This window comes from Coregonus clupeaformis, chromosome 24, assembly GCF_020615455.1.
Source record: "Coregonus clupeaformis isolate EN_2021a chromosome 24, ASM2061545v1, whole genome shotgun sequence".
Classification (NCBI taxonomy): Eukaryota; Metazoa; Chordata; class Actinopteri; order Salmoniformes; family Salmonidae; genus Coregonus; species Coregonus clupeaformis.
Window position 1 is genome coordinate 15352616 of NC_059215.1, and position 18960 is coordinate 15371575.

The following is an 18960-nucleotide window of genomic DNA, read 5'->3' on the forward strand; positions in this document are numbered from 1 at the left end:
AAGCAAAAATGCCCACAGTCATAAAGCTAGGTAAGATATAATTATTAAATATGTTTAAGTGATTCATAAGATTTAACTAGATCAAAGGTAATTCAATAATACATATTGTGTTGCACCTTTAACCAATAGCCTAACAAACTCTTGAAAAAATACAAATACTTTTGATTGTCTTTATTAAGACATCCTTGATATCAAATTTCAGCCAGACCAACCAGCCAGCCCGAGCCGCCTGCACGCCCGACGCCCACCAGTCTAGTTAATAACTAAACTCTCTCCCAACACAATTTCCTTCCCAGTTTCCACCTTTCATTTTTTAAAGGTTTGGAAAAAAAAAAACAACACACAAAAACCGACATACACCTCAAATATACATGAACACACAGAAACAGAAAATCCTCCATATAATTAATCTCATAGAACTAATAGTACTGTATACCTCTTTTTACTTGCACACAATCTAGCTGGGTCGCCCTGTCCTCTCCCTAGGGGTCCCCCACCCTGCAGCACCCCAACCCAACGTCGCCCTGTCCTCTCCCTAGGGGTCCCCCACCCTGCAGCGCCCCAACCCAACGTCGACCCTGTCCTCTCCCTAGGGGTCCCCCACCCTGCAGCAGCCCCAACCCAACGTCACCCTGTCCTCTCCCTAGGGTCCCCCACCCTGCAGCGCCCCAACCCAACGACGGGTACCCTGTCCTCTCCCTAGGGTCCCCCACCCTGCAGCGCCCCAACCCAACGTCGCCCTGTCCTCTCCCTAGGGGTCCCCCACCCTGCAGCACCCCAACCCAACGTCACCCTGTCCTCTCCCTAGGGGTCCACCACCCTGCAGCGCCCCAACCCAACACACCCCACTCAGCTTTACGATCTTAGTGAAACATTCATTTATTGGTGTTGGGTGTATTAGGCCAAGGCCAGAGTGACAACAGTACAGCAGACCCCCAGGGCCAGGACTGAGCAGCCCAGCAGACCCCCAGGGCCAGGACTGAGCAGCCCAGCAGACCCCCAGGGCCAGGACTGAGCAGCCCAGCAGACCCCCAGGGCCAGGACTGAGCAGCCCAGCAGACCCCCAGGGCCAGGACTGAGCAGCCCAGCAGACCCCCAGGGCCAGGACTGAGCAGCCCAGCAGACCCCCAGGGCCAGGACTGAGCAGCCCAGCAGACCCCCAGGGCCAGGACTGAGCAGCCCAGCAGACCCCCAGGGCCAGGACTGAGCAGCCCAGCAGCTAGGGATTGCCTAATAGGTATCTCCCCTGACGTGGGCGTGTTTTCAATACAGACTCCTTTAGTCGTATTGTATTCCATAGAAGGCATCCAGACCTCCCCTGACGTGGGCCTGTTTTCAGGACAGACTCCTTTAGTCGTACTGTATTCCATAGAAGGCATCTAGACCTCCCCTGACGTGGGCCTGTTTTCAGGACAGACTCCTTTAGTCGTACTGTATTCCATAGAAGGCATCCAGACCTTATGAAAGTTGCCCAGTAGACCCTTAATCTGGTAATAAATCAAATCTACTAATACATAACTTGACATGTGGGAGGATAACCAACCTTCCAATTAATGGCAAAGCATTTCTTAGCCGCTATAAATGCTTGGTTACGCAGTTTCTTAAGAAAACAGTCTCCAGTATCAACATTTCCAAGCCCAAAAAAACAGGGAGAAGGGAGAATCTATAGACATGCTGAGATAAAAGAACATACTCTTTGCCAGAATTCAGCCAGCCTTCACAAGACCATAACGTATGCAAATACAGTGCATTCGGAAAGTATTCAGACCCCTTGAATTTTTCGACATTCTGTTACATTACAGCCTTATTCTAAAATTGATTAAATGTTATTTTTCCTCAATAATCTACACACAATACCCCATAATGACAAAGCAAAAACAGGCTTATAGACATTTTTGCAAATGTATAAAAAAAAAAAAACTGAAATGTCACATTTAAATAAGTATTCAGACCCTTTACTCAGTACTTTGTTGAAGCACCTTTGGCAGCGATTACAGCCTCGAGTTTTCTTGGGTATGACGCTACAAGCTTGGCACACCTATATTTGGGGAGTTTCTCCCATTCTTGGGGAGCGTCGCTGCACAGCTATTTTCAGGTCTCTCCTGTCCTGTTGGAAGGTGAACCTTCGCCCCAGTCTGAGGTCCTGGCTCGCTCTGGAGCAGGTTTTCATCAAGGATCTCTCTGTACTTTGCTCCATTCATCTTTCCCTCGATCCTGACTAGTCTCCCAGTCCCTGCCGCTGAAAAACATCCCCACAGCATGATTCTGCCACCACCATGCTTCACCGTAGGGATGGTGCCAGGTTTCCTCCAGATGTGACGCTTAGCATTCAGGTCAAAGAGTTCAATCTTGGTTTCATCAGACCAGAGAATCTTTTTTCTCATAGTCTGAGAGTCCTTTAGGTGCCTTTTGGCAAACTCCAAGCGGGCTGTCATGTGCCTTTTACTGAGGAGTGGCTTCCGTCTGGCCACTCTACCATAAAGGCTTGATTGGTGGAGTGCTGCAGAGATGGTTGTCCTTCTGGAAGGTTCTCCCATCTCCAAAGAGAAACTCTGGAGCTTGGTCACCTCCCTGACCAAGGCCCTTCTCCCCTGATTGCTCAGTTTGGTCGGGTAGTCAGCTCTAGGAAGAGTCTTGGTGGTTCCAAACTTCTTCCATTTAAGAATGATGGAGGCCACTGTGTTCTTGGGGATCTTCAATGCTGCAGAAATGTTTTGGTACCCTTCCCCAGATCTGTGCCTCGACACAATCCTATCTCAGAGCTCTACGGACAATTCCTTTGACCTCATGGCTTGGTTTTTGCTCTGACCTGCACTGTCAACTGTGGGACCTTATATAGACAGGTGTGTGCCTTTCCAAAACTTGAACAGGAAGGTGGCGCGGCGGTCCTTCTTGAGGGCTCTAGAAAGATTGATGACCGTTCAAAATTATTTTCCGTATTTTCCCAGTCTGCGCTAGTTTTATCCGAGTTCCCAGTTGTCTTGAACTCACTGAAGTCTTTTTTGGCCCATGGCGTTACCCCCTTTTTCATGATATCCAATTAGTTATGATCTTGTCTCATCGCTGCAATTCCCCTACGGACTCTGCGAAGGTTGAGAGCCAAGCCGCACTGCTTCTTGACACACTGCTCGCTTAACCCGAAAGCCAGCCGCACCAATGTGACGGAGGAAACACTGTCGAACTGACGACCGAAGTCGACCGACCGGCCCGCCACAAGGAGTCGCTAGAGCACGATGAGACAAGGACATCCCGGCCAGCCAAACCCTCCCCTAATGACAAGGATTGAAAAGGATTTGCCACTAGATTGCCAACTTGATGCATGAGTGGCGCAGTGGTCTAAGGCACTGCATCGCAGTGCTAGCTGTGCCACTAGAGATCCTGGTTCAAATCCAGGCTCTGTTGTAGCCGGCCGCGACCGGGAGACCCATGGGGCGGCGCACAATTGGCCCAGCGTCGTCCAGGGTAGGGGAGGGAATGGCCGGCAGGGATGTAGCTCAGTTGGTAGAGCATGGCGTTTGCAACGCCAGGGTTGTGGGTTCGTTTCGTGAAGAAAAAAAAAAATATATATATATATATATATATAATTTATGCACTCACTAACTGTAAGTCGCTCTGGATAAGAGCGTCTGCTAAATGACGTAAATGTAAATGTAAAATGTAATGATGACTGCTTGTCTAGCTTGCTAGCTAAGATTTTGAAATTATGATGTTGACTTGATCAGTCCAATCAAAGCTAAGGTAGATATAACGTGATTTGACGTCATTTTATCTGTGGCCAATGACCTTGAGACTTCTAATGTACAGTTGAAGTTGGAAGTTTACATACACCTTAGCCAAATACATTTAAACTCCGTTTTTCACAATTCCTGACATTTAATCCTAGTAAAAAGTCCCTGTCTTAGGTCAGTTAGGATCACCACTTTATTTTAAGAATGTGAAATGTCAGAATAATAGTAGAGATAATTATTTATTTCAGCTTTTATTTATTTCATCACATTCCCAGTGGGTCAGAAGTTTACATACACTCAATTAGTATTTGGTAGCATTGCCTTTAAATTGTTTAACTTGGGTCAAACATTTCGGGTAGCCTTCCACAAGCTTCCCACAATAAGTTGGGTGAATTTTGGCCCATTCCTCCTGACAGAGCTGGTGTAACTGAGTCAGGTTTGTGGGCCTCCTTGCTCGCACACGCTTTTTCAGTTCTGCCCACACATTTTCTATAGGATTGAGGTCAGGGCTTTGTGATGGCCACTCCAATACCTTGACTTTGTTGTCCTTAAGCCATTTTGCCACAACTTTGGAAGTATGCTTGGGGTCATTGTCCATTTGGAAGACCCATTTGCGACCAAGCTTTAACTTCCTGACTGATGTCTTGAGATTTTTTTATTTTTTTTAAGGGGTAGATCAGCTTTCATATTTCAGATGTTGCTTCAATATATCCACATAATTTTCCTTCCTCATGATGCCATCTATTTTGTGAAGTGTACCAGTCCCTCCTGCAGCAAAGCACCCCCACAGCATGATGCTGCCACCCCGTGCTTCACGGTTGGGATGGTGTTCTTCGGCTTGCAAGCAACCCCCGTTTTCCTCCAAACATAACGATGGTCATTATGGCCAAACAGTTCTATTTTTGTTTCATCAGACCAGAGGACATTTCTCCAAAAAGTAAGATCTTACCACAACACGGTGTTAGAGGAGAGTGCGGTGTCACTGTGTGGGATCCAGCCTGGAGATCCAGTGTTAGAGCTGGGCCATGGGCCGGGGCTGGGCCGGGGCTGGGCCGGGGCTGGGCCTGGAGGCTGGGCCGGGGCTGGGCCTGGAGTCTGGGCCGGGGCTGGGCCATGGGCCTGGAGGCTGGGCCATGGGCCGGGGCTGGGCCGGGGCTGGGCCTGGAGGCTGGGCCGGGGCTGGGCCATGGGCCTGGAGGCTGGGCCGGGGCTGGGCCATGGGCCGGGCCATGGGCCGGGGCTGGGCCTGGAGGCTGGGCCGGGGCTAGGCCGGGGCTGGGCCATGGGCCGGGGCTGGGCCTGGAGGCTGGGCCGGGGCTGGGCCTGGAGGCTGGGCCGGGGCTGGGCCATGGGCCTGGAGGCTGGGCCGGGGCTGGGCCAGGGCTGGGCCATGGGCCGGGGCTGGGCCTGGAGGCTGGGCCGGGGCTGGGCCGGGGCTGGGCCATGGGCCGGGGCTGGGCCTGGAGGCTGGGCCGGGGCTGGGCCATGGGCCGGGGCTGGGCCGGGGCTGGGCCGGGGCCGGGTCTGGAGGCTGGGCCGGGGCTGGGCCGGGGCCTGGAGGCTGCAGCCACACTACTGACAGAACCTACTGGGAGACTCATAGGAGTGGACTATTCACAATATATGCACCAGGTGAGATAGAGACTAAATGAGTGTGTAGGGTGTGTGCATGTGTAGAGGGGTGGTAGTTTAGTGACTCAACTACAACACTGGTTTTCTCACCTCCCCCTCCTCTCCTCCTCTCCTCTCCTCACCTCCCTCCTAATCTCCTCTCCACTCCTCTCCCCTTTCCTTTCCTTTCCTCACCTCCCCACTCCTCACCTCCCCCTCTCCACTCCTCTCCCCTTTCCTTTCCTCACCTCCCCACTCCCCTCTCCTCACCTCCCGACCTCCCTCCTAATCTCCTCTCCACTCCTCTCCCCTTTCCTTTCCTCACCTCCCCACCAGCCTCCTCCCTCTCCTCCACTCCTTACCTCCCCCCACCTCACCTCCCCCTCCTCTCCCCTCTCCTCCCACCCCTCTCCTCCCCACCATCCTCCTCCCTCTCTTCCTCTCCTCCTCCCCCCCCCCTCCTCTCACTCCTCTCCCCTCTCCTAACCTCCACCCACCTCTCCTCCCCACTCCTCTCCCCTCTCCTAACCCCTCTCCTCCCCACCCCTCTCCTCCTCTCAACTCTAGATGGCAGGTGATCGTCTGAAGGAGTTGGTCTCCAGTGGGAAGGTGTCTCTGTATCAGTGTGATGTGGCAGCCATGCCTCTAGCAGAGAGTATGGTAGACAAGGTGTTCCACTGTAATTGTTACTACTACTGGCCAGACCTGAGGAAGGGAGCCGCAGAGATACACAGAGTCATGAAACCAGGTGAGGGATGTGGTTGTGGGGACTGGACACTGGGGAGGGTTGGTGTGGTGTGGTTGTGGGGACTGGGGAGGGTTGGTGTGGTGTGGTTGTGGAGACTGGGGAGGGTTGGTGTGGTTGTGGAGACTGGGGAGGGTTGGTGTGGTGTGGTTGTGGAGACTGGGGAGAGTTGGTGTGGTGTGGTTGTGGAGACTGGGGAGGGTTGGTGTGGTTTTGGGGACTGGGGAGGGTTGGTGTAGTGTGGTTGTGGGGACTGGGGAGGGTTGGTGTGGTGTGGTTGTGGGGACTGGGGAAGGTTGGTATGGTTGTGGGGACTGGGGAGAGTTGGTGCAGTGTGGTTGTGGGGACTGGGGAGGGTTGGTGTGGTAGTGGGGAGGGTTGGTGTGGTTTTGGGGACTGGGGAGGGTTGGTGTAGTGTGGTTGTTGGGACTGGGGAGGGTTGGTGTGGTGTGGTTGTGGGGACTGGGGAGGGTTGGTGTGGTGTGGTTGTGGGGACTGGGGACTGGGGAGGTTGGTGTGGTGTGGTAGTGGGGAGGGTTGGTGTGGTGTGGTTGTGGGACTGGGGAGGGTTGGTGTGGTGTGGTTGTGGGACTGGGGAGGGTTGGTGTGGTGTGGTTGTGGGGACTGGGGAGAGTTGGTGTGGTGTGGTTGTGGGGACTGGGGACTGGGGAGGGTTGGTGTGGTGTGGTTGTGGAGACTGGGGAGGGTTGGTGTGGTGTGGTTGTGGAGACTGGGAGGGTTGGTGTGGTGTGGTTGTGGGGACTGGGGAGGGTTGGTGTGGTGTGGACTGGGGAGGGTTGGTGTGGTGTGCTTGTGGGGACTGGTGGTGTGGACTGGGAGGGTTGGTGTGGTGTGGTAGTGGGGACTGGGTAGGGTTGGTGTGGTGTGGTTGTGGGGACTGGGGAGGGTGGTGTGGTGTGAACTGGGGAGGGTTGGTGTGGTGTGCTTGTGGGGACTGGGGAGGGTTGGTGCTTGTGTGGACTGGGGAGGGTTGGTGTGGTGTGGTAGTGGGGACTGGGAGGGGTTGGTGTAGTGTGGTTATGGGGACTGGGGAGGGTTGGTGTGGTGTGGACTGGGGAGGGTTGGTGTGGTTGTGGGGACTGGGGACTGGGGAGGGTTGGTGTGGTGTGGTTGTAGGGACTGGGGAGGGTTGGTGTAGTGCGGTTATGGGGACTGGGGAGGGTTGGTGTGGTGTGGACTGGGGAGTGTTGGTGTGGTTGTGGGGACTGGGGAGGGTTGGTGTGGTGTGGTTGTGGGGACTGGGGAGGGTTGGTGTGGTGTGGTTGTGGGGACTGGGGAGGGTTGGTGTGAGAGAGAGAGAGAGAGAGAGAGAGAGAGAGAGAGAGAGAGAGAGAGAGAGAGAGAGAGAGAGAGAGAGAGAGAGAGAGAGAGAGAGAGAGAACAAACTTTAAACTCTAACATTACAAGTTAATTAAAGAGACCCTTCCCCGGCTCGTGTAAGAGGTTTGTAATCCTGAATGTCTCTCTGCTGTAGGAGGTGAGATGGGGACCTCTCTGAATGTCTATCTGCTGTAGGAGGTGTGATGGGGACCTCTCTGAATGTCTCTCTGCTGTAGGAGGTGAGATGGGGACCTCTCTGAATGTCTATCTGCTGTAGGAGGTGTGATGGGGACCTCTCTGAATGTCTCTCTGCTGTAGGAGGTGAGATGGGGACCTCTCTGAATGTCTCTCTGCTGTAGGAGGTGTGATGGGGACCACTCTAAGACTGAGCAGTGTGGCCAGCTTTGCGTCCAGATCGGAGTTCCCTGCAGAGAACTGGCAACCCAAGGCCTACATGGAAGCTCTGAGAGCCTCTGGGTTTAACCAGGTCACTATGGAGGATCAACAACACAAACACATCACCTACCAGGCTATATATGATACTGCTGAGAAGTGATGGACACATACACAGAATCACATGCACACACACACAAAAGGGTTTCATCACCATCATTCGCCATTGAGGAATCAAGGATAGTTTTCTTCTTTTAATAAATAGCTGTGGATTGTTTCAAATCACAAGATCATAGACCTATTTGGGCAGTGGGCGTGGCAATAAGCCAAACTGATCATTTGGTTACATTAATTTCTGTTAATGCGTGTATTAATTTGTCTTTTACCATTCTCATTCTCGGAGTGGAAACGTTGTTTGCAGAGTTCACAACCGGCTACACTTGTGAGAAACAACTTTTGGTTTATTTCATAACCATCATTTACGAGATTTGTAAATGTTTTCATTGTCTTTTGTTTGGATTGCTCCATGTGAGCAGTGAGCAGGTGTCTGGTTTCTCTGTCCAGATAATGTTGAAGGAGCGCTGGCGCCTGAGCTTGCATAGAAGTACCTGGCCTGCTGCGCGGAAATGTTTTTAACATCCATTGTGAATGATAATATATTAAAACTATAGTTCCTCATAGTAAGCTATTTAAAAAAATCTTTCCAATAATCTCCCCCTCGATAATCACCAATCCTCGGTGTGAAAGAGCAATGGAAGTTATGCTGCATTGGCCTATAGGCTAAGAGTTCCATGCACTCATTTCTTTAGCCACCAATGGATCACGGTGTATCTATGCGTCCATATGGTAGAGGCTGATGATCTCGCATTAGTTGACTTTGAAACGTTTAAACATCTTGAAGAACGATCTACCCTTAATGGCCATGTGCTCTTATAATCTCCACCTGGCGCAGCCAGAAGAGGACTGGCCACCCCTCAGAGCCTGGTTCCTCTCTACCCAGTACAGCCAGTAGAGGACTGGTCACCCCTCAGAGCCTGGTTCCTCTCTACCCAGTACAGCCAGTAGAGGACTGGTCACCCCTCAGAGCCTGGTTCCTCTCTACCAGTACAGCCAGTAGAGGCTGGTCATCTCTACCAAGTAGAGGACGGTCACCACCAGAGCCTGGTTCCTCTCTACCCAGTACAGCCAGTAGAGGACTGGTCACCCCTCAGAGCCTGGTTCCTCTCTAGGTTTCTTCCTAGGTTCCAGCCTTTCTAGAAGTCTTCCTAGCCACCCTGCTTCTTCATCTGCATTGTTTACTCTCTGGGGTTTTAGGCTGGGTTTCAGTATAAGCACATCTGCTGATGTAAAAAGGGCTTTATTAATACATTTGATTGATTGATTGATTTTTTTACTTTTAGATTTGTATACATTTAATTCAGATCTACACTACATGACCATAAGTATATGGACACCTTCTCATCAAACATCTCATTCCAAAATCATAGGCATTAATATGGAGTTGGTCCCACTTTGCTGCTATAACAGCCTCCACTCTTCTGGGAAGGCTTTCCACTAGATGTTGGAACATTGCTGCGGGGACTTGCTTCCATTCAGCCACAAAGAGCATTAGTGAGGTTGGGAACTGATGTCGGGCCATTAGGCCTGGCTCTGTTGCCACAAAGTTGGAAGCACAGAATCGTCTAGAACATCATTGTAGCTATAAGATCTCCCTTCACTGGAACTAAGGGGCGTAGCACGAACCATGAAAAACAGCCCCAGAACATTATTCCTCCCCCACCAAACTTGATAAAAGTCACATTTTCCTAGAGAGATTTACACGGTTATCAAAACGTCACTCCAGGGTAAGCCTACACAAAACACAGCCCTTATTTTAAGTGTTTCTAAAATCCTCTATGGAAAAAAAAAATGAATGGTGGAAAAACGATTGGAACCATTTCCTTGTTTGACTGCTAGTATTAGAATAAATCTTGGCAACCTTGTCTCACTTTTGTTTTTCAAATAAATCGGAATATATGTATTTTGACTTAGTGTCATTATTCTATCATTTGGATGAAGCTCTGGTAGATAGCCTACAATTTTCTATCAGAAGTTTTCTACATTCTGCCAATGAACTACATCACTCACAATGCACTTCACCAAAGGCGCATTTCCGGTGACGTATAAGGAGGGAAAATCGAAACGTTCTGTCAAACGCCCCTTCAGATACTACCTAGGTAGCTTCTATTTTCTTTCGCTAAAAGTCTCGCCTACAGGTATATTTGAAGCGGAAAACGACATAGTATTTTGTCCAGGTAAGCCCAAATGACAAACTGTCGATAATAATATACCCAACAAATGTCCAGCTCGTTTTAGCATCATGGCTAGCCTTAGTTGACACAAAGCTTCTAGCTAGCTACTGTAACGTTATATGGGTAAGGTAGATAGCTAACTATTCAGACTTCTGCCGTTTAAAGTTTTGTCACTTCGTTAGTCTGAAGTTAGCTAAGTAACGAGTTAGTTAACTAGTTAAACATTTATTTCACCGTGTGTCTCAGAGCTAGAGAATGCAGAGGACCTCACGTTTAAAGCGAGAGCTGCACATGATGAGCACGGAGCCTTCACCGGGGATTACGTGCTGGCAGACGGAGGGGCAGATGGACGAGCTCCGGGCCCGTGAGTAGCTATCAATCAATCAACTTATCGATCAGTCAATCGTACGGTTATGTAGCCTCTCGGTGGGTGCTAGTATACGTGTTGAAGTAACTATTTTCATGCATCAGCCATTGATAGCCTATTGGTGTTGATCAATTATCTATTATATAGACCGTATATTATAGACATGAATTATAGTAGTGATCAATGATGTAGTTTTATATAGATATAAACGTCTATAGGTGTTGATACTCTCCTGTCCTGTGCAGAGATAGTGGGTGGAGCCGAGACTCCATTTGAAGGAGGAGTCTTCTCACTGGAGATCAAGGTTCCAGACAGGTATCATGTGACTCTGACATAATAAAACACTAAAATCTCTGAGTAGATACAGGTCTAGTACACCTTTTAGGTACAATGATCTTGATTGCGTAATGATGATTCTCTCCTAACCCTCCAGGTATCCCTTCGAGCCCCCTAAGATGAGGTTCCTGACCCCCATCTACCACCCCAACATAGACAACACTGGTCGCATCTGTCACGACGCCCTCAAACTACCACCCAGGGTAACACCCACGCAAACACGCACTCAAACTACCACCCAGGGTAACACCCACGCAAACACACACTCAAACTACCACCCAGGGTAACACCCACGCAAACACACACTCAAACTACCACCCAGGGTAACACCCACGCAACAAACACACACTCCACCACCCAGTGAAATGTAACCCACGACACACTCACTACTTCCCAGGGTGGCACCCCATGTGTAACCATGTGTGTGTGTGTGTGTGTGTGTGTGTGTGTGTGTGTGTGTGTGTGTGTGTGTGTGTGTGTGTGTGTGTGTGTGTGTGTGTGTGTGTGTGTGTGTGTGTGTGTGTGTGTGTGTGTGTGTGTGTGTAGGGTGCGTGGAAACCTTCCCTGAACATCTCTACAGTGCTCACCTCCATACAGCTGCTGATGGTTGAACCCAACCTGGACGACCCACTCATGGCTGACATAGTGAGTAACACACACACTGACCAAGGTCACTTTGCTCCTTCACTGTCCGTACAACGACTCAAACACAGGTTACCGCCCTGCTTGACAATGTACTAACCAGTTGCGCCCCTGAAAAGGTGCGTACCAATGTGGCCGGCAACATTTCAAGTTTTGGAGTGAGCTTACCAGTACGATCTAACCTCTGTTAAACTCAGAATGACCCCATAGCTGTTAAATCAGACATACTGACCCCATAGCTCATATACAGGGCATTCGGAAAGTATTCAGACCCCTTGACGTTTTCCACATTTTGTTACGTTACATCCTTATTCTAAAATTGATTACCGCTACATTGTTTTTTCCCCTCAATCTACACACAATACCCCATAATGACAAAGCAAAAACAGCTTTTTAGACATGTTAGCAAATTTATTCAAAGTAAAAAAAATGAAATATAACACATTTACATCAGTATTCAGACCATTTACTCAGTACTTCGTTGAAGCACCTTTGGCAGCGATTACAGCCTCGAGTCTTCTTGGGTATGACGCTACAAGCTTGGTACACCTGTATTTGGGGAGTTTCTCCCATTCTTCTCTGCAGATCCTCTCAAGCTCTGTCAGGTTGGATGGGGAGCGTCGCTGCACAGCTATTTTCAGGTCTCTCCAGAGATGTTCGATCGGGTTCAACTCCGGGCTCTGGCTGGGCCACTCAAGGACATTCAGAGACTTGTCCCGAAGCCACTCCTGCGTTGTCTTGGCTTTGTGCTTAGGGTCGTTGTCCTGTTGAAAGGTGAACCTTCGCCCCAGTCTGAGGTCCTGAGTGCTCTGGAGCAAGTTTTCATCAAGGATCTCTCTGTACTTTGCTCCGTTCATCTTTCCCTCGATCCTGACTAGTCTCCCAGTCCCTGCCGCTGAAAAACATCCCCACAGCATGATGCTGCCACCACAATGCTTCACCGTAGGGATGGTTTCCTCCAGACGTGACGCTTGGCATTCAGGCCAAAGAGTTCAATCTTGGTTTCATCAGACCAGAGAATCGTGTTTCTCATGGTCTGAGAGTCTTTAGGTGCCTTTTGGCAAACTCCAAGCGGGGCTGTCATGTGCCTTTTACTGAGGAGTGGCTTCCGTCTGGCCACTCTACCATAAAGACCTGATTGGTGGAGTGCTGCAGAGATGGTTGTCCTTCTGGAAGGTTCTCCCATCTCCACAGAGGAACTCTGGAGCTCTGTCAGTGACCATCGGGTTCTTGGTCACCTCCCTGACCAAGGCCCTTCTCCCCCGATTGCTCATTTTGGCCGGGCGGCCAGCTCTAGGAAGAGTCTTGGTGGTTCCAAACTTCTTCCATTTAAGAATAATGGAGGCCACTGTGTTCTTGGGGACCTTCAATTCTGCAGAAATGTTTTGGTACCCTTCCCCAGATCTGTGCCTCGACACAATCCTGGCTTGGAGCTCTACGGACAATTTCTTCGGCTTCGTGGCTTGGTTTTTGCTCTGACATGCACTGTCAACTGTGGGACTTTATATAGACAGGTGTGTGCCTTCAATTGTCCAATCAATTGAGTTTACCACAGCTGGACTCCAATCAAGTTGTAGAAACACCTCAAGGATGATCAATGGAAACAGGATGCACCTGGGCTCAATTTTTAGTGTCATAGCAAAGGGTCTGAATACTTATGTAAATAAGGTATTTCTGTGTTTTTATTTAATACATTTGCAAAAATTTTGAAAAACCAGTTTTTCACTTTGTCATAATGGGGTATTGTGTGTAGATTGATGAGGACCTAAACAAATATAAATACATTTTTTAGAATAAGGCTGTAACAAAATGTGGAAAAAGTCAAGGGGTCTGAATACTTTCCTAAAGACTGACCTCATAGCTGATAAACACTATATATATATAAAGGTATGTGGACACCCCTTCAAATTAGTGGATTCGGCTATTTCAGCCACACCCGTTGCTGACAGGTGTATCAAATCGAGCACACAGCCATGCAATCTCCATAGACAAACATTAGCAGTAGAATGGCCCGTACTGAAGAGCTCAGTGACTTTCAACGTGGCACCGTCATCGGATGCCACCTTTCCAACAAGTCAGTTCGTGAAATTTCTGCCCTGCTAGAGCTGCCCCTGTCAACTGTAAGTGCTGTTATTGTTAAGTGGAAACGTCTAGGAGCAACAACGGCTCAGCTGCGAAGTGGCAGGCCACACAAGCTCACAGAACGGGACCACGGAGTGCTGAAGCGCTTACAAATAGTCTGTCCTCAGTTGCAACACTCACTACCGAGTTCCAAACTGCCTCTGAAAGAAACGTCAGCATAAGAACTGTTAGTCGGGAGGTTCATTAACCGGGTTTCCATGGCCTAAGATCCCCATGCCTGGCTCGGAGCAGTGGAAACGCGTTCTCTGAAGTGATGAATCACGCTTCACCACCTGGCAGTCCGAACTGTTTCTGCATGTTGGTTATTGACTTGGACACGTAAAAACGTGTTTGGCGGATGCCAGGAGAATGCTACCTTCCCAAATGCATAGTGCCAACTGTAAAGTTTGGTGGAGGAGGAATAATGGTCTGGGGATGTTTTTCATGGTTCGGGCTAGGCCCCTTAGTTCCAGTGAAGGGAAATCTTAACGCTACAGCATACAATGACATTCTAGAAGATTCTGTGCTTGAAACTTTGTGGCAACAGTTTGGGGAAGGCCCTTTCCTGTTTCAGCATGACAATGGCCCAATGCACAAAGCCAGGTCCATACAGAAATGGTTTGTCGAGATCGGTGTGGAAGAACTTGACTGGCTTGCACAGAGGCCTGACCTCAACCTGTCAAACACCTTTTGGGATGAATTGGAACGCCGACTGCGAGCCAGGCCTAATCGCCCAACATCAGTGCCCGACCTCACTAATGGTCTTGTGGCTGAATGGAAGCAAGTCCCCACAGCAATGTTCCAACATCTAGTGGAAAGCCTTCCCAGAAGAGTGGAGGCTGTTATAGCAGCAAAGGGGGACCAACTCCAGATTAATGCCCATCATTTTGGAATGAGATGTTACATCATTTACATTTTAGTCATCTAAGTTTATCCAGAGCGACTTACAGTTAGCACATACATTATTTTATCGAACCCACAACCCTGGCGTTGCAAACGCCATGCTAGAGAGTTAATATTGTTCCTATAGCCCTCACACAGTTATCCGTCTCACACACTGAGCTTTCTACACTGAACAAGTGTTGGTCACATGTTTTTCATGAGTAAATAAATAAATAAACATTTTCCACACAAAAACCTTATTTCGCTGATGTTGTGCATTCATTTGTTTCCGTCCCTGTTAGTTTGTTTCCATCCCTGTTAGTGAGCATTTCTCCTTTTCCAAGATAATCCATCCACCTGACAGGGGTGGCATGTGAAGAAGCTGATTAAACAGCATGATCATTACACAGGTGCACCTTGTGCTGGGGACAATAAAAGGCCACACCATTTATTTATGTTTTGTCACACAACACAATGCCACAGATGTCTCAAGTTTTGAGGGAGCGTGCAACTGGCATGCTGACTACAGGAATGTCCATCAGAGCTGTTGCCAGATAATTTTTGGATAATTCCTCTACCATAAGCTGCCTCCAACGTCATTTTAGATAATTTGGCAGTACGTCCAGCCGGCCTCAGAACAGCAGACCACGTGTAACCACGGCAGCCCTTCGCATCCGGCTTCTTCACTTGCGGGTTCGTCAGAGGGTGTGCCTTTTTGTGGGCTTTATTCTGATTGGCTAGGCCTGGCTCCCCAGTGGGTGGGCCTATGCCCTCCCAGGCCCACCCATGGCTGCGCCCCTGCCCAGTCAAGTGAAAGCCATAGATTAGGGCCTAATGAATTTATTTCAATTGACTGATTTTCCTTATTTGAACTGTAACTCTGTAAAATCTTTGAAATTGTTCCATGTTCCGTTTTTTATATTTTTGTTCAGTATAATTCATAATTTTGGTGGGTGCTTATGTTTGTCCTATTTAATTGGAAATGTGTTTTTTTTTCGTATTCCAACTCTCCTGAGACACCCTCGGTATATTATGTCTCTTACACTGAGTTATGTTTCTCTCCCAGTCATCAGAGTTGAAGTACAGCAAGCAGGTGTATCTGGAGAAGGCCAAGAGGTGGACAGAGAAACACGCTGTACAGAACAACAAGGTAATGTTACAGGTTGTTAGATATGTGGACCGTAGTGACTCTATGCAGTAATGTCTTCTCGCCACAAGGTGGTGCTGTAACTCCATGTCAATGTAGTAATGTCTTCTTCGCCACAAGGTGGTGCTGTAATTCCGTAGTAATGTTATGGTGCCTCTATTTGTAGAACAATACCACCCCATTTTAGTAAGGGAACTGTAGATACAGACCTTATGCTGTTCAATGATTTTAAATAGCTCCTGACTTAGTTCATTAATTCATTTGAATCGCATTTAATACATTTTAAGATGCTTGCCTTCAGCAGTTAATTAATACTGTGTGTGTGTAGGGTGGTGTGGTGGAGACCGTGGACAGTGTAGAGGCTCAGGTCCAGCCGTCGGCCGTCAAGAGAGAAGCTCAGAAGGACAAGACCGAGGCGCACCCCCAGCACCCCCAGGGCCCCCAGCACCCCCAGCACCCCAAGAGAACATGTCTGTAACACGTTACACGTTTTGTGCTCCTGTCCCCTTGTGTTACTTCAGATTGTAATAATAATAAATAATATGCCATTTAGCAGACGCTTTTATCCAAAGCGACTTACAGTCATGTGTGCTTACATTTTTACGTATGGGTGGTCCCAGGGATCGAATCCACTACCCTGGCGTTACAAGCGCCGTGCTCTACCAATTGAGCTACAGAGGACCACAATTGTATTTTAAAGTGTTTTGAGTTTTTCCCTTTATATAGTTATGCACAGACTAAGGCAGGGATTCATTCAAACCCGCAATAGCAATGTTTACGCAGTGTCTTTTTTATTTACAATATTCATCCCGTGCCCACACACTTGTAATTCTGAAAAGTGAAACCATACCTGTGAGGGGGGTTTCCCTGGTAGTAGTTGTAGGTTTTTATACAGGACCCAAGACCAGGCTGAGAGTTAATTTGACCATTGGATAAAGAGCTACTGTGGAAAAACTTTAATGAGGCCTTAATATAATGATGCTGTAACGAGGCCTTAATATAATGCTTAGATGCTTGTTTTCTTATTAAAATGTTGGAACCTAACGGAGTTAAACAGTCATTTTATTTTATAAACACATGAGCATAAAATAAAAAACAAAGATCAGTCATCTCAATGAAACTATTATTATTCAAATATAACTTTAACATCCTGACAACCAGAACGTATGTACATCCAAAGGAACAAGTCAGTTTGTAACAAACTACAGGTTATATATCTGAATCATATCACATTTTATACTTATTATGATATAACAAAGGGAACATGGGGGTTTATAGAAGGGTTGTTTGTTTAGCAACAAAACTGATGCGTGCGCAACTATGGGGCAAAACAGACGGGGTTGGCTTAGACTGTTGACAACTAAACTATATTTCATCTCCAATGTTTTATTTGAAAACATAAATACATTTGTACAATGAGAACTTGTCTCAAATATGTCGTTACAGTTGCTAGTTAACTAGCGAATTTGAGCCTTATTAGCATAAACTTGACGTCAGTCCAAACACCTCAAAACAAGACATTGTATCAGGAACCAGATAAAATGAGCCACCTGCGATTCCCCAAATGGGAGCTTCTTGTCATTGTTGCTAGCTATCTGACCTAGATGCCTCTACCAGACGAACTAAATGCATTTTGTAAACGCTTTGGCAAAAACCTCACAGAGTCGTACACGAGGGCCCCCGCCGTCCCAGAGGACTGGGTGATCTCGCTCTCTGAGGTTTTTAATCTGGTCAACACTCGCAGGGCTGGACGGTATTCCAGGGTGCATTTATTAGTTATTTAGTTAGTGAGTGCATACGTTTTCATACTGGCCCCCCGTGGGAATCGAACCCACAACCCTGCCATTGCAAGCGCCATGCTCTACCAACTGAGCTACATTGTAGAATAGAATAATAGTGAAGAGATCAAAACTATGAAATAACACATATGGAATCATGTAGTAACCAGAAAAGTGTTAAACATTATTTTATTTGAGATTCTTCAAATTAGCCACCCTTTGCCTTGATGACAGCTTTGCACACTCTTGGCATTCTCTCAACCAGCTTCACCTGGAATGCTTTTCCAACAGTCTTGAATTAGTTCCCACATATGCTGAGCACTTGTTGGCTGCTTTTCCTTCACTCTGCCGTCCGACTCATCCCAAACCATCTCAATTGGGTTGAGGTCAGGGGATTGTGGAGGCCAGGTCATCTGATGCAGCACTCCATCACTCTCCTTCTTGGTAAAATAGCCCTTACACAGCCTGGAGGTGTGTTTTGGGTCATTGTCCTGTTGAAAAACAAATCATAGTCCCACTAAGCCCAAACCAGATGGGATGGCGTATCACTGCAGAATGCTGTGGTAGCCATGCTGGTTAAGTGTGCCTTGAATTCTAAATAAATCACTGATGGTGTCACCAGCAAAGCACCATCACACCTCCATGTTTCACGGTGGGAACCACACATGCGGAGATCATCCGTTCTCCTACTCTGCGTCTCACAAAGACACGGCAGTTGGAACCAAAAATCTCAAATTCGACCATGAAGGACTGATTCACGCCCCTCTGAACAGTTGATATTGAAATGTGTCTGTTACTTTAACTCTAATGAAGCATTTATTTTGGCTGCAATATGAGGTACAGTTCATTCTAATGAAGTTATCCTCTGCAGCAGAAGTAACTCTGGGTCTTCCTTTCATGTGGCTGTCCTCATGAGAGCCAATTTCATCATAGCGCTTGATGGTTTTTGCGACTGCACTTGAAGAAACATATTTTCCGTATTGACTGACCTTCATGTCTTAAAGTAATGATGTACTGTCGTTCTCTTTGCTTATTTGAGCTGTTCTTGCCATAATATGGACTTGGTCTTTTACCAAATAGGGCTATCTTCTGAATACCACTCATACCTTGTCACAACACAACTGATTGGCTCAAACGCATTAAGAAATTCCACAAATTAACTTTTAACAAGGCACATCTGTTAATTTAAATGCATTACAGGTGACTACCTCATGAAGCTGGTTAAGAGAATGCCAAGAGTGTGCAAAGCTGTCATCAAGGCAAAGGGTGGCTACTTTGAAGAATCTCAAATATAAAATATATTTTGATTTGTTTAACACTTTTTTGGGTACTACATGATTCCATATGTGTTATTTCATATTTTTTATGTCTTCACTATTATTCTACAATGTAGAAAATAGTAAAAATAAAGAAAAACCCTGGAATGAGTAGGTGTGTCCAAACTTTTGACTGGTATTGTATATATTACCATTAGTATATTACCATAGTATTTATATATTCCTGTTACCAGTCACTTCAGCCCTGTTTACACTGCTATATTATTATTATTATTATTATTATTATTATTAATCCTGCTAC

General features: G+C 47.6%; 2 protein-coding genes across 2 annotated transcripts; both read left to right on the top strand.

Annotated features, from left to right (window-relative positions):
* The first annotated feature begins 8 nt into the window (after positions 1-8).
* On the top strand, positions 9-7981 carry zgc:194242 (uncharacterized protein LOC100005854 homolog). The gene is made up of 6 exons (XM_045206807.1): positions 9-30; positions 540-683; positions 4667-4766; positions 5279-5360; positions 5907-6087; positions 7785-7981. The coding sequence occupies exons 1-6, from the start codon at positions 9-11 to the stop codon at positions 7979-7981; spliced, it is 726 nt and encodes a 241-aa protein (XP_045062742.1).
* A 1998-nt stretch (positions 7982-9979) lies between these two features.
* ube2t (ubiquitin-conjugating enzyme E2T (putative)) lies at positions 9980-16169 on the top strand. Its single transcript, XM_045207057.1, has 7 exons — positions 9980-10112; positions 10356-10473; positions 10722-10791; positions 10910-11015; positions 11359-11457; positions 15524-15607; positions 15933-16169. Exons 2-7 carry the CDS (start codon positions 10365-10367, stop codon positions 16080-16082), a joined length of 618 nt encoding a protein of 205 aa, XP_045062992.1. The 5' UTR covers positions 9980-10112; positions 10356-10364; the 3' UTR covers positions 16083-16169.
* The last annotated feature ends 2791 nt before the right edge of the window (positions 16170-18960 follow it).